Raw genomic sequence first — 15,413 nt, forward strand, 5'->3', positions numbered from 1 at the left:
GGGCTGTGGCCGAGAACGAGCTGGCTCTCTGGGGTTCAGCGCGGTGCCTGCCTGGCCCAGCCGTCTTCACCGTCGCCGTGGGTTCTGCCAATGCCGTCCCCATTCCTGTGACGGCTGTCAGGGACCCTGTCCCTCTCCCGCTGGGAGCCTGTCTGGGGCAGGGTAGCCTAATGGTCAAAAGCCTGGATTTGGGGGTGATTGCCTGCGTCTGACGCTGGCCCCAGCACTGGCGGTGGGTCCTTGTATAAGTCATGGTCCTCTGGGCCTTGGTGTTTCTCGTCTGTAAAATGGGCCACTGCCGCCTTCCTAGCAGAGCGCGCTGTGGGGTAAGAGACCCAGCGTCACAGCAGGCTCCGGGTCAAGGCCCTGACCCTTCCCTCTGGGGTCTTCAGCAAGCCAGCCTGGGCTGCGTGGTGCATTTGGGGGCTGGGGGCCTGCTGCTCACTGCCTGTCTCTGGGGACACGGGTGGCACTTAGGGAACCCTCACCCAAGGGAAGTGCTAGTTGGGGGGTCTAGGCCCTGGGGCGTGTGGCCAGGGGCAGCCATCCTGGTTAGGGGGAGGGTGTTGAGACTCCCTTTGTCCTCCAGGTGAGGGGGAGGTGACTAATTCTCAGGTAGGTGTTGCCCAGCAGGAGGCCTCCCTGAGGCAGATGTGGCCCTGGGCCCCTGGAGCAGGAGGCGGTCCTGGATTCAAATCTGTGTCCCCGCAAGTCCTTGTACATGTTCATTTGTTGCCTGGAGTGGGCGGGCCCTGTGTAATTAAGGCCCCAAGTGGGAGCCAGCTTCTCCGCCCTGATTAGGGACCAGAAGTGAATCAGCAAGTCGTTTTCTGGGACTGGGGAGTCCCAGAGATGGCTGTGATCTATCTGCCGGGATTATAGCCCTCCAGGTGGGCTGGGAGCACAGCTCCCAGTCTGGTGGGGGAGGCGGACACTTCACAGGAGTGCCCAGGGCACTGGGGCGCTGGCCCCAGGGAATCCGGGAGGGGTTCTCGGCTGAGTGAATGAGCGTAAATTCACTGGTGGGGACGGGGGCAGGGATGGGAGGGCTGTCCACATGGCGGAGGTGACTGAGGCCGGAGGTGCGCACCCCCACCCAGGGCCAGCCTCCCAGACACCCCCATTTCCAACCTTGAGGTCAGGAGCACAGCAACCCAGCTCCTGCCCTGCCTGCCTCCCCTGCCTGCCTCCCCTCCATGTGTCCTGGGGACCCCTTGAATTCACAGCCAGATTGTGTGTCTGGTGCTGGGGCCCCACTGAGGCTGTGCCCCAGCAGTCCCAGAGCTGCTGCCTAGTGCGCTGTTTTCATCAGCCCAGTGGTCAGGGCAGCTCAGCGGGGCCCGGGTGTTCCTGAGAGAGGCCCAGTCCCTCTGCCTGCCGCCCCGAGGCACAGCCTCTAGTCCTGCAACTCGAGCGCCCTTGAACGCCATCTCCAGGAGACGCCAGGGCTGGAGGCCTGCAGGTTCAAGTCCCCGCTCAGCCCCTCCCTAGCTGGGTGGCTTGGGGCTGCCCATGAAGCTCTCTGAGTCCCAGTTACCCCATGAATAAGGTGGACATAATACCATCCAGCTCGAAGCGTCCTGGGGAATAAGTGAGACGGACTGTGGGAAGCTTGACACACACACACACACACACACACACGCACAGTGTGTTTGCTTCTGCCCCCACCTCCGGTCCAGTGTGGAGGATTCCAGTGTGACGGGCGGGAGGGGCAGAGACGGTGCGCCCACTGCCTTGGGCTGGGCCTGGATGGCCAGGGCTGGCGTCTCACCAGCAACAGGCGTGAATAAAAAGGTCACCCTTGGGTGGGCCTGGGTGGGACGGGAGACCCTGCTGAGCACTGACCACAGCAGGAGGCCGAAGGGGCTCCGTTCCAGCCCTCTGGTTTTATTCAGGGGGAGGCTGAGGGGCGGGACTGGTCTCCCGGGGACCTGGTGGCTTCCTGACTCCTCGTCCAGTGCTCTCCACCCTCTCCCAGCTCCATTCCCTCCCGTCCAGGTCTTCACTTCCCTGTGTTCCAGCTCCTTCCCTGGGCGGTGATTTTCCACTCTCAAGTCCTCTGGGAGGCGAATCTATCCAGATCAGGTTCCTCCTCCTTCTTACCCAAGAGACAGGAAAAAAATCTTTAGGGAGGTTTCCTTTCGAAACTTCCCTAAAGGTAGCCCCCAAGCAAACTCTGCTTTAAAACACAAATCTTCCAGTGGAGGGCATCTCACCTGTCGCGGGTGCTCTTCCTCCATGGCCACTGCCCCGGGTTTGGAAATGGCCTTGTGGCTGTGCCTGGGTGCCCACCTCACCTCCCAAGAGGCTCTGGACAGTGCAGGCAGAGAGTAACCAACCGCCCAGATCCACGCAGAGCTGCCGCCGCCGCACAGGGACCTCCCTGCTGTCAGGGCTCCTGGAGGGAGGGTGGCAGCGCCAGTCAGAACCCCCACTTCCTAGCTGGTGGCCAGAGCGCAGTGGGTACAGTGAGGGCTGGGGGCCGGGCCTCCGAGGGCCTGGGAGCTCGGGGTCTGAGCCACAGAACTGGCTTCAGGTCTCGCTCTGACTACTCACTAGCTGGGTGTCCCTGGGCAAGTGGCTTCCAGTTCCCAGCCTTACTTTCTTAACTAGTAAAATGGGCTCTGTGAGGGGTGTGCACGAGTTAGCATTTATCCAGTGCTTAGTCTGGCCGGCACATCCTGGCTGCTGCGAACATATTTGCTGTTGTTATTCTGGGTCCCAGTTTAGGTCTGGTTTTAGAAGGAGCTGGTTGGGCCCTGCCCCCTGGGAACCAGACAGACCTGGGTTTGGTGTGGCTCTCACCAACCCTGGGAGTCTGCGCAGGGAAGGGGATTACACCTGCCTGGGGCGGGGGGGGGCAGTTACAGGGACACTTGAGGCTGGGTAGCGGTGAGGTTCAGGGCGTTGGGTCTGCCTCTGGCGTCCAGGCCCGTGGACTTCCCGGTCCCTTGGCCTGCTGGGCTGGGCTGCCCAGAGGAGGCAGCCAGGCTGCTACAGGGTAAACAGAGCGGCTGGCGTGGCTGGGCGTGTCACGCTGAGGCCTGTGTGGTGAGTTTTCGGGTTGGGCCACAGCCTGCTCGACACTCCCAAGGAGTGAGCCTCTGCCGCTGGGTGAAGGCAGCCTTGAAGGCGCTCGGCTGACTGGTGGTCCTTTTCCTTTCCTCGATAGGACACATCTGTGATCAGATGATGATGATGATGATGATAAAATAGCCGCAAATAATAGTGACAATAATGATGCTGTTTATTGTGTACCAGGCACTGGGCCAAACACCCAGGCCCATGTGCTCCTCCTGTCTCTAGGAAGTGGACACTGTCATTGCCTATGCCTCGGGTGGGAAACTGAGGCTCAGAGCGGTCAGGTGGCCGAGGTTTCATATAGATAACATGTGTTCATTCAGAGTAGAGACTAGACCCGGGGCCTCTCTGACAGGAGGCCAGGTGTGGGCCGCTGCGCTCCCCTCCGGGGATCACGGGCTCCAGGTCCAAGCCGGGACCTCGGACTTTGGCTCATGGTGGGGGGTGCTGATGGCTCCCCGTGAACGATCCGATTGTTTGTGTGTTTACTTAAGAACTCTGCCTGCCGAGGAGTGCTCTCTAGCTTCTGGGACAGTAGTTTCTGAGCACTCGGGCTGTTCCGTGGACCCCAACCGGGGAGCCATGCCGAGTGGCCTCAGTACTGCCCATGTGCGTGGTTCTGGGGGAGGCCCCTTCTCTTGCAATGGGAGCAGAGTAGAAGCAGCCCGTGCTGAGGCCTTGTGATGGTGGAGGGGCGGGGAGGTGTCTCCCCACCTGCAGGCCCGCTCCCTGGGGACAGCTGGCAGCTGCTCGCTTGTGCTCGAGGCTCAGCACGGAGCCAGGCACAGGGCGGGCGCTGAGGACATCCCTGTGGAATGAACAGCGGGTCCCGATGGGCAGAAGGATGGGGGAGTGCGTCCGACAGGGGACTTTCAGTGTTTCCATGAAAGCAAACAGAACACAGGCGGCGTGGAAATGGAATCTTGGAACCTGGGTTCTGACTGTGGCGGCTGACGGGGGCCAGCGGGGAGGGAGGGGATCGGTGGCCTGAGGCCACACAGCCAGAGTCCCCGATCCTGCTGGCGCGGATGGTGTCGGCCGCCACTTACTGAAGGCTTCCTGTACATTATCTCGTCTCCTGGGCGCTGCAGCCCTCGGGGACTGCTGACGGCTTCCATCTGGCAGATTAGGAACCGAGGCTGAGAGAGCCGGGGTAGTTTACCCAAGACCTCACAGGGCCGGTAAGTGGCAGGGCTGGAGCTCACCGGGCTGACCCCCAGCGGTCCCTGGGAGCCCACAGGGTTGGCCTTTTCTGGCGGCCTTTGTGGCCGGCTCACTCACAACCAGCCCTCGCCCTGGAGGGGGGAACCGTGCACGGTTGGAGGAGCAGCCTCGGGCTCCCAGTGGTCACTGGCTTCCTGTGTTTCTCTGGACGCAGCCCACACCTCTCACCCCCACTCAGCACGCTGCTGCTGCGGCGCACTCCGGCCTCCTGCAGAGCCGTTTGCTTTTCCTGCGAGTTTGCTGCCACCCCAGAGGGGCCCCTGCCCCCTCAGCATTTCCTGTTGGGTCAGGCCTCTGGCTCCTGGCCCGGCTCACAGGGGCGCCTGGGAGGTACCAGTTTTGCCCCTTTCTGGGCTTATCCAGACAAGATGGACCATGCTGCCCACTGGCCAGCATCTCTCAGCTGGACCTGGACCCTGAGGGGAGCAGGTGGGCCGCTGGATTCCCAGGAGGGCCAAGGAGCCCGTCGTCCCTGGGCGCATCAGGTGCTGACCGGGTCAGCAGGAGGAGGCTCAACTCAGGCAGCAGCGTTTGCACGGAGCGGAGACCGGCTGGAGCGCCTGCCTGCAGCCTGGCCGTGGCCCTGTGGCTCCGGAGGCCTGTGGGAGGGGAGTCCGGGGAGCAGCTGGACAAGGCTGGAGTGGCCCCCAGCTCCCCGAGGAAATTCTCCCTCGGGCACTCTGGGTTTTCCGGATTGCTGCAGACCCAGCCTGGGGGTGTTTGGAACCTGGGGCTTGGCCTTAAACTTGCCATTTTCCCAAATCCCAAGTGCCCATAGCCTTCTGTGTCCCGTCCTGCAGGGCCCATGTGGGACCTGAGGCTGGGCAGGGGTCAGCTCCCCACGGTGGGGCCCCCTCATGGAAGACCATCTGTGGCCCCTCGCCAGTCCCTAAATGGGAAAAGCTGTACTTTTGCTTTTTCTACTTTCCCACCCTGGTTCAGTGGATTTCCACACCGGAGCTGTGGCCTTTGGACCACAGGCCCTTGGGGAACCCGGTATAAAGGCCACACGGTCTCTCCCCCGGAAAAGGTACACCCTGCTCTTTTGTGACAGTGGGGACCCTCTCGGGAAGCTTGTGAGGTCCATCCCGGACCCCCGGAGCAGTAGGACGGCTCTGCCTCCTGCAGCGGCTATCGCTGGCGCCTGGCACAGGCGGCACCAACAGTTCACGCGTGCGCAGACTTCATGGTTTATGCGGCCTGTCCGCACACGTCTCGTTTTCATTCTCCTAATGGTGGTAGGAGGAATGACGTCACCGCCCTCCCCCGATGATGTCCACGTTCCAATACCCGGAACCTGTGAAATGTTACCGTGTGTGGCAAGGGCACTTTCCGACGTGATTCCCTTAGGGACCTTGAAACGGGGAGGCTTCCCTGGATTGTCCCAGTCAACCCAATGGGCTCTCGGGGGTCCCTGTGAGAGGGAGGCCAGAGGGAGCGTCAGAGTCAGGAAACACTGAGCAGGCCTTGCTGTTGGCTCCGAAGACGGAGGAGGGGGCCACGAGCCAAGGGGTCCAGGCTGCCTGCAGGAGCTGGAGAAAGACAAGGGGGTGGGCTCTCTCCCGGAGCCCCCCGAGGGAGCCCAGCACTGCCAGCGCCCTGCCGTTAGTCTGGTGAGACCCACTTCGGACATCGGACCCCCCTCCACAGCCGTCAGATGGTAAATTTGCGTTGTGTGAGTCACCAAGCTTGTGGTAGTTTGTCCCAGCAGCGACAGGAGTAAGACCAGTACTTGGACACGACAGCCCTGGAGAGAGGGAATGATCACGGGGCCCGTAGTGCAGACCCCGGAGGTGCAGCCACTGGTCCGGGGGCTGGGCTGGCACCTGGGCTGACAGCTCGAGGTCAGGGTCTCTGTTTGCTCTTCCTGCACAGGTCCCCTGTCCACCCAGGACAGGGCTGGGGCTGCCCTTGGTCAGTGTTCTGCTGGCTGGTTGTCCTCCATGCCCTTGACCTCCATCCTTGATCCTCTTATCATGCACATCCTTACCAAGCGCCTGTGAGGTGGCAGGCGCTGCAGCGGTGACCCAGGATGAAACAGTCCCTGCCCGCGGATCGGGGTGGGGGTGGGGGGCTGAGGTTCAGTGCAGGGCTGAGTTCTTCGCACGTGGCCCGCCGGGTGTGTGCACGGCCTCCAGAGCCAGATAATGGCGGTCTGCCTGTGATCTGTACTTCTTATCCACTGTACCCGCTTCAAAGACCCTAGGCTGCCTTATCTCATCGGCCCTCTCACAGGCGGGCCCGTCACAGTTTCCATGTATATGTGGAAACAGGTGCCAAGAGGGCCTGTCAGCAGCCCGAGGTCACGGGGCTGAGATGAGGCAGAGCCCCGTCTGCCTCCAGAACCGGTCCTCCAACCTCTCCCTCGGAGAGCTGGCTGGGACCCCACCCGCCCTCGAGGTCAGCTCCCCTGTACATCAGCTCCTCGACCCAGGACGGTATCTGCTACATTTCCTCCCTGTACAGTGGAACAATAGACCCACCCAATGGAGCCCTTGGGAGGAGGAAATGAGGTGTCAGGACAGATGCTTAGTCAGTGCGCTGCTCTTCATCAGTGTCACCAACGGGTGCGGACCTGCCTGGAGCAGGACTCCAGAGCACAGGGGACCCGTGCTGCCCAGAGCATCACTTACCTTAGATGTGTGATTCCTTTCCTTTCCTTTCCTTTCCTTTCCTTTCCTTTCCTTTCCTTTTCTTTCCTTTCCTTTCTCTCTCTCTCTTTTTCTTCCTTCCTTCCTTCCTTCCTTCCTTCCTTCCTTCCTTCCTTCCTTCCTTCCTTCCTTCCTTCTCTCTTTCTTTCTTCCTCCCTCCCTCCCTCCCTCCCTCCCTCCCTTCCTTCCTTCTCCTTCTTTCCCCCTTCCTCCTTTCCTTCCTTTCTTCTTCTCTCCCCCTCCCTCCTTTTTCCTTCGTAGTGGTTATACATATTTATTGTAGAAACGTTGGAAAGTACAGAAAATGATAGACTAGGAGCAAGCTTCAGCTCTACCACTGCGTGTTTCTGCCCCGCTGCTTTGCTATGCACATATACAAGTGTACATATATTTATAGAACCGCGGTTTTATTACACATACTGTTTCATGGCTCACTCGGTGACCTAATTACATAGCGCAAGCATTTTCCCATGGGAACCGGTGTTCTTCAGAGCCCTCGGGGTCCTTGATAAGTTACTGCTGAGGGCGCAGCACCCGTGCGCGGTCTGACTGTCATGCCCGGTGCTCTGGAGAGGTCAGGGAGGAAGGCGGGTGCACCGCGGAGCAGAAGGCCAGAGGCGCGGTCTGGGTTAGCCTCTGGGGCTGTGGGGCCAGGCTCCCAGGTTGGGATGGCTCCCCGGGGGGCCTGGGTGTTCACTCCCCATGGTGGGGGGAGGAGGGCAGGCAGGGTGTGTTCCAGATGCTGCTCGAGGGGCCCCTTTCCAGACTCCCCCTGGGAGCTCCTCACCGCTACTACTTCATGCAGGAAGTGACGTGTGACCGTGGCGGGGTGGCACAGGCAGGCGCACTGGGTCCCGGAGCCCCCTCTGGATGTGAGGGGTGGCCGGGCCGCAGAGTGAGGAGATGGACGCACCCGGGGGACCCTGTAACTGGAGGAGGGGTGGGGGACAGGATGGGGACAGGAAGTAGCACACTGGGAGGATCGGCTGTGTGCCAGACCCTGTGCTTAGTATTTTATATGCCTTCTCTATTCACTGCTTAGCAGAACCCTAAGAGGAAGGAGGTATCGCTGCCCCATTTCACTGCTGTGGAAACTGAGGCACAGAGAGGACCGTGTGCTTTGCCCGCACCATCTCATTTCGTCCCCCAGTAGGGAGTGAATCGCGTATTCACCCCATTCTACAACAGCGCCCAGATGCTCAGTGACTGGCCGTGTGCGCAGGGCCAAGCGGCAGAGCTGCGGTTCGATCCAGGCCTGTTGGCTCCAGAGCGTTCCTGCCACACCTCAAGCCCAGGAGCCCCGGTTCTCAACCCCGGCTGGCTGCACATCGCACCCAGTGGGAGCTTTAAAGACATCGGTGCCGGGTCCCCTCTGGACCCTCGGATCAGAACCACCCAGGCAGGGGCCTGGGCAACTGCCATGGGCAGCTGCCTGGGATCGTCCGAGCAGACCCTCGGGCTGTGACGTGTTACAGGAACTAGAGAGAGGGTGGCTTCCTCTCAGTTTAACGTTCTTGCTTTCCTTTTGTGTCTGTCTTGGACTTGGGGATAGTGGACTTGGTGGTGGGGGAGAATTTCAGTGGGGGTGGGCCCTCTGAGTGATGCCCCAGATTGGGCTTCGCTCAGGGCCTTATAAGGCAAAGGTTATTCTGGTCCTCGGTATTCGCCAAAGGTGGAATTCCTCCCCCACTCCATTAGTCATACCTTGTCCTGGAAAAGGCCCCAGAATGCCCTGCGTGCGGGGGCCCAGCGAGGAACCCTCAGACCGTCCTGGGTTTGGGGGTCTTCTCCCTGACCACCCCCACTCTGCAGGCCCTGGGAAAGGACCCCGTGGGATCTGTTGTCATCGAGATTCGCCGAGAACCTGGGGCCTGCACCTGCAGCCGTGGGGCTTCTTGTCTCTGAAATAGGCCGGGGGCGGGGGGGACATCGGCCCCCACTGAGCGTGCACCCTGGGCCAAGGCTGATGGAACGGGGTGACCGGGACAGGGGACAGGGCAGGTCCTCGCTGTCACCGGGGGCTCACTCCCCTCTTGTCCCCGGTTTGTTACTGGTGACACAGGAGGCGGGCACAGAAAGTGCCCCAAGTGCCATGGTGCCTTCTGGGACACCTGACCGAGGTCCGGTCAGTGAGCCCTGTCGCCGGGCACCTGGGAGAGGTTCTTTTGTCTGTCCGCCGCCGCCTTCTTTTCATCAACCTTCTTTTTCTCAGTCCCTCTCTGTTTCCGTAGACTTGGCACCTTTCCTTTATATCCGGTGGGCGGTGGCCCCGCCTTGTGAGTCTGCCATCATCTTAGTTGCCGGCCTTTCTCCCCTGTGCAAGCCGAGAGGCCTTAGCATGCAGGAAGCTCAGATAAGGGTGAGCTAATTGGCCTCTTATTGCTTTTTATGGCTCTTTTATTATCTGGGGAGGCCCCAGATGGAGTGTTTGCTTACAGGGAGAATTAGACTCCCCAGCCCCTCAGCAGCTGGGAGAGGCTGCCCACGGCACCCCCTGCCCCCCGCCCTTGGCCCTGTGAGTGCAGGGTGGGCTGGTGGCCTTGGCTGGATGGCGCAAGGTGGGAGGAGGCGTCCTGGGCTCACTTCTTGCCAGGCCCTTTTCCTCCCTTGCCTGGGAGGCCTTTTCCTCCATCTGCATCTGCCTGGGCCACTCTGGCCTGGAGGCAGCAGGGCCTGTGTCAGAGCGAGCCTTTGCGGGCAAATTTTAGCTCTGTCGCTTGCTGGCCAGGTGGCCTGGGGCTAGGGACTTCCTGTTTGTGAAATAGTCAGAATAAGACATGCACTTGTCCCCAGGCATTTAACACAGCCTGGGAGCAGAGTAGATGCCAGCAAAATACAGGGTGGGGGTGCGTGGTGGTCTCGGCCACCCTAGGAAGACCTGCCCACCCACAGGCACCGGTCTCTCCCCTCCCTTGGGGTTCCCAGGGTCTCTGTTTGCCTCAGCCGTGGAGGCAGTGCGGGTGGGCATGTAGGTGACTTCTCCGTGCTGTGGGACCCCCACTCCTCAGCCCAGGAAGCCGGGACCGGCACCTGGACCGGCCGCTCCATGGAAGTGAGCCCAGACTAGCTTCTCCGACAGTGCAGGCGGCTGAGCTCTGCTGTCTTGTATGATGGTCACAAGCCACATGTGGCTATTTCGAATGAAGTTAGTTAAAATTAAGTGCGCTGTATTCTGGTAATACACAGCCCAGAGGCTCATGCTTGCAGCCCCACCCTGGATTTTCGTATGTCATAAAGTATTTCTAGGTCCCTGCGAAAGCTGCCTGACCTCATCCAAAAATACCCACCCAGTCCCGCTGGCCCTGGATGCCGTCTTTAGAGCCTGCCCAGGGCCTTCTTGGGGATTCTCTGGGTGACCTGCACTGTAGCCCAGCGGCTGGGTGTCACGCGGCACGTCCAGTATTTTTGTAACAGCCTCTTTGCCATGGACGTTTTTGCCATGAGCATTTTTGCCATGTAACTAATTGACCATAAGGCACTTTTGCTACGAAAGAGATAAAGTCATGACAAACAAAGGAGGGATATGAAAATGAGTAACAGGCCCTGGCCGGGTAGTTCAATGGTTTAGAGCGTTGTCCCGTTGCACCAAAGTTGCAGGTTTGATCAGCAGTCAGGGCACGTACAAGGATCCACCAATGAATGCATAACTAAATGGAACAACAAATTGATGTTTCTCTCTCCCTTCTCTCTCTCTAAAATCAATAAATAATAAAAAAATGAATAGCAGAATTAAAAAGCCTACTGAGCAATACAAAAGATGGGAGTCTATTTAGAAGGTGTGTGGATTCATGGCAGCCCCGTGCAAGCACCTGATTGTACTTGGTGGGTCGCGTCTGAGCACCCGGGTGCGCCCTGTGGGAAGTGCGGGCTCAGCTCTGAGCCCTCCAAGGCGGCTCTCGGTGCGTCCTTTCCTCTCCTCCCGACGTGGCGTGTTTCCAAATAAGCAGCCGACTGCTGGGCGGGTGGTTGTCTGGAAGAAGTGCACACTGTTTGAAGAGCATCCCTGTTTCACTGTTTCCCCCACCGGTTTGTCAATGGAGAAATGAAGGCAAATTGACAACTGGCTCAAATACATTTTTAGTTTGCCAAAGGCGGCTGATTCGTCAGTGGAGAAATGAAACCAACATCAACAAACCAACCGCATTTCATCCCTTTTTACGGCCACGTTGCCTTACGGCTAGTTAGTTTTGTGGTGCAAGTGTTCGTGGCAAAATGTCCAGCAGAAAAATACCTGGAACCCTCACGATTTCTTTCGGATGAAGACTTGGACTTGTGTTTCTGACTCTATGCTGGGTGCTATTTGTCCCTTAAAAAAAAAACCCCAGCCACCACGCTAAATAGTCTAGCGAGGTGCAGTGACCTTGTGTCACGGCAAATCCGTGGTCTCAGTCAACGTTCAAATGTAAGTCCCCTACTCCTGGTTGAAAGGGCACACACTTTGTCAGCAGGCAGCCTGGGCTGTGGGTCCCAGCTCCCTCTGATGGCACCGAGGGACGCTGGTAAGTAGTCGTTAAGTCTCTGCGAGCCCCTGTTTCCCCATCTGCGGCAACAAGGCTGATGATGCCTAATATGCGCTGTTGTGCAGTGAAACACGCAGATGCCGGGGAGGGCACAAGTGGGTTTACACTGGTGAGTATGCGAAACAGAGTTTATTCTCGTTATTATTAGTTAATGATTGTATTATCTGCACAGTACTCCAGCTGTAAACCTGCTTTTGCCTGCCCCCGTATAGGCAAAACAGAGCAAGCAGCATCTCCCAGGTATGTCGTCATGGTCACCAGCTGTCACAGTTAAGGTCTCAAAGCAAACTTTTAACCAGACTCTGCCCGACCCTCACGTTGACTCGGCTGGAACGGTCCGGTTCTGTCGGAGCGTTTCGGAGCGGCTGCCTCCAGCACCTTCGCGGTGTCCCGTCTGAGCAGGCGCCGGCCCAGGGAAGCAGCTGGTGGGGGTTGGGGCTCAGGAGGCTCCCTTCATCCCAGCAGCCCCTCCGGTGCAGACCGGCCCTGCCCCCTCTTGGCATTTACTTCCTGTTGGTGGAAAGCCTTCCCCGAGGACTGAGTCCCTCACCCCGGGGTGACACTGCTGACTTCTGGCTGGGAACCTGGAGCTCAGATTAGCTTCTCCAACAGGTGACTTAGACCTGCGTTGTCCTGTGCAGTGGCCACTAGCCCCATGGAGCTGTTTAAAATAAAATTGAGTTCCTTAGTCACAGTGGTCCCACCAGCCACCTCCCAAGCGCCCAGCAGCCACGTGAGGCTCACGGGGCGGCATAGACATTTCCGCGACCACAGTTGCCCGGGCTCTGTTACCCGAGACGCAGTCATGAGACCCCGGTTTCGGGGCCAGGCAAGTGGGCTCCATCGCCTTGGCTCTGCCCCTCACGGGCAGCGTGATCTGGGGCGGGTCCCTCTGCCTGCTGCCCGCAGAGCAGGGAGGGTGAGGGCCAAGGGCCCACTCACAGGAGTGTTGCTCATTCTCCTCCCTCCCTTCTCCCTGCACTGTCCTGGGTGTCATCTCCCCCGACCCCATCCTCCACGAAGGGCTGAAGGCTCGGGTACCAGGAAGTCCAAGTCAAGTCTATTTTTTTTATAAAGATTTTAAAAAATATTTTATTTATTTTTTAGAGAGGAAAGGGAGGGAGAAAGAGAGAGAGAGAGAGAGAGAGAGAGAGAGAGAGACATCAATGTGCAGTTGCTGGGGGCCGTGGCCTGCAACCCAGTCATGTGCCCTGACTAGGAATTGAACCTGTGATACTTTGGTTCACAGCCCGCGCTCAATCCACTGAGCTATGCCAGCCAGGGCTTCAAGTCAAGTCTTGGTCTCAGCGGCTGCTGTCTTGGACAATTGGAGGCCTCTGCCCTCCGGATGGGCAGATGTGGCCCTTGTGTTCCGAGCGTGGGCTTTAAAACACACACACACACACACACACACACACACACACCCCTCTTTCAATTGCACTAGTTCCAGACTTACAGGGAAGCTGTAATGGTAGCACAGAGAGCTCTACCGACCCCCTCACCCTGCTTTCTTGTTGTTAGCATCTCCCGTGACCAGGGAACATTTGTCAAAACTAAGAAACCATGAAACCATTCACTAAGCTCCAGGCTCGATCTGGTTTCTGCCCACATCCTTCTTCTGCTCCAGGATCCCGTCCAGGACCCCGGGTTGCCTGTAGGTGTCATTTAGCCTGCTCTGGTCTGCGACAGCGTCTCAGGTCTCTCTTGGTGTTTGTGATCGTGACAGCACTGAGGAGCGATGGGCAGGGATTCCGTAGCGTGTCCCCCAGTCTGGGCTCGTCTGGCGTTTTTCTGCTGGTCGGACTGGGGTGATGGGCTTGGGTAAGAAAACTGCAGAGGTAGGCGCCCTCCTCATGTTGCATCATGTCGGGGGGGGGGTGTGGTGTCCGAGTGACGTCACTGGAGAGGGTCACATGGTCACTCGGTCCGAGTGGGGTCTGCTGTATTCCAACCATTTTCTTTTGCGTGTCTGCTCCCGGGAAGCGAGTGCCTGAGTCCAGCCTGTTCTCAGGTGTGTGGGGGGGATTAAGCTCTGTCTCCCACTCGTGGTTTTGCACGCCTTTGCAAGGCCTCGTTTCTCCCAGGAGGCGGGTCCCCCAGCCCTGACCTGCAACTCCTTGTGGGCGAACTGGGGGGGATGGGGGCTCCCAATTAGCCTGTGCCGGAGGGAAGACCGGTGCCCATGCCTGGGGAGCACTTGGCCTTGGTCGCTGTGGCATGTGTGATCTTCATGCGGCTAAAGCAACAGGTCGGCCTGTGGGGCCTTCTAAAGGTGAGGAAGGGGCTCGTCCAAGCCTCCGAAGCTTCCCGACCGATGGCCTTGGGGGCCGGAGGCTTCTGTCCTCAGCCCGCCCCTGCCCATCACGAGCTCTGCTGTCCTGCTGAGGGGTTGCTGGAGGCTTCAAGAGCAGGCTTTCTCCGTCTCTCCTGCCATCAGAAGCTCTGTCCCCCTCCCTTTTGGCTCACCGGCACTGTGTCTCGGCCCACAGGGTGCCGGCCGTGGTGAGCAATGGAGATGCTGTGGACGCAGCTTTGCCCGGGGTCCGGCGCTCCAGCTGGAAGCGGAAGAGCTCCCGTCGAAGTAAGTCCCCCGCCCCGCCCTGCCCCAGGCCTTAGACCCGGGAGGGAGGTGCCAGGATAACCTCAGCGTCCCTCACTCTAAGCCGAGAGCGCTGACATGGGCCCACGTGAGCTGAGGGGCAGCCCCCACTGGGTGGGCTGGGTGGCAGTTCAGAGACGTTCAGGTCACTGCCCAAGCTTGGCAGTTGCCCCCATTTGTCCTGAGAGCCTCGGTCCAGGAGTGGACCGCACATTCAGTCGCTTATTGGTTCCCTAAATACTTCCAGAACAGCTGGTGGGTGTCCCCCTGTGACCAAGGTGAGTGTTCTCTGGGAGCAGGGCCAGGCGCACAGGCAGGCAGGCAGGCACCGCAGAGTGTGCAGGTGGCGGAGTGGGGAGTATCCGTGAGCCCTGAAGGCGGAGAGCCAGGCAGCAGGGCTCAGGGGACGGGTGTCCAGGCAGAGGGGACGCCTGGCCCTGGGGATCAGTGAGCACCAAAGGCGCAACAGGAATGGGCGAGGCTGCCAGCTCCCCAGCTCCTCCTGGGCCTCAGGGGTCAGACTTTTTTTAAGGCAACTGGGAGCCAGGAGAGGCCGATGCTGCAGCCATATTTGCATTTCAATTCAGTCACCGTGGGGTGGGGGCATAGCTAGGAGATAGGGAGACACGGTGGGGTGGGCTGCATCCCAGAGAGGAGGCTGGCCGGAGAGGGAGGCCCCTGGCTAGACAGAGGTGGACAGGTCTGCAGCCACGTGGGAGGCAGAGTCCGTGGTGGGAGGGAGCGGTCGGGGGACGAGGCTCCGACAGGGCTCTGGGGCCCAGGGACAGCTGGAAGCATCGCAGTTAGATAGAATGGCGGGGACCTCAGAGGCCAGCAGGACCCATGCCTTCCTGGGGGGTTGTGGGGCAAGGACAGGCTCCCATCAGGGGTGGGGACTGGCTTTCAAAACCCTTGCTCTGCAGGGGCCCTGTGCCCCTCAAAAGAGCAGAGAGTGGGCACACAGTTTTTGGGGGGGGTGACCTTAAATTTTGTATTTAGGGGGTGCTAACTTGGGCAGGGTGCATGCCCTGACCTGCTGGGTTGACCTCCCAGTAAAATGTTTGGGGAGGGCTGTGCTCATTTGCTGACTTTTCACCTATCAGGGCTCTGCCGGCTGAGTTTGGGGGGGGGGCTCTTCTTAATCCCACTCTCCAAATCCAGCCTCCTCCCCTTATTTCCACTACCCACTAGAGCTAGTTGGCCCTCCCCTGCCTCTGGCTGGGAGGTGGCTCCTTCTAGGGTAGTGCTGGGGGCCTGGGCAACGGAGGATGCTCGCGGCCCCAGGTGCTGGGTCTGCCTCATGATCCCGGCAGGTGCTCACAGCAGCTGCCTGTCGGC

At 59.5% G+C, this 15,413-nt stretch overlaps 1 protein-coding gene across 6 annotated transcripts in view; it reads left to right on the plus strand.

The window, feature by feature from the left end:
• The window catches only part of ARHGEF10L (Rho guanine nucleotide exchange factor 10 like), a 154,007-nt gene that overhangs the window by 56,755 nt on the left and 81,839 nt on the right, over nt 1-15,413 (plus strand). For all 6 annotated transcript variants that reach the window (XM_036025389.1, XM_028512200.2, XM_036025388.1 and 3 more), the window contains one exon: nt 13,966-14,057. In XM_036025389.1, coding sequence (XP_035881282.1) covers nt 13,966-14,057 — 92 coding nt within the window. The remainder of the gene's footprint in view (nt 1-13,965; nt 14,058-15,413) is intronic.

Source organism: Phyllostomus discolor, chromosome 5 (assembly GCF_004126475.2).
Source record: "Phyllostomus discolor isolate MPI-MPIP mPhyDis1 chromosome 5, mPhyDis1.pri.v3, whole genome shotgun sequence".
NCBI lineage: Eukaryota > Metazoa > Chordata > Mammalia > Chiroptera > Phyllostomidae > Phyllostomus > Phyllostomus discolor.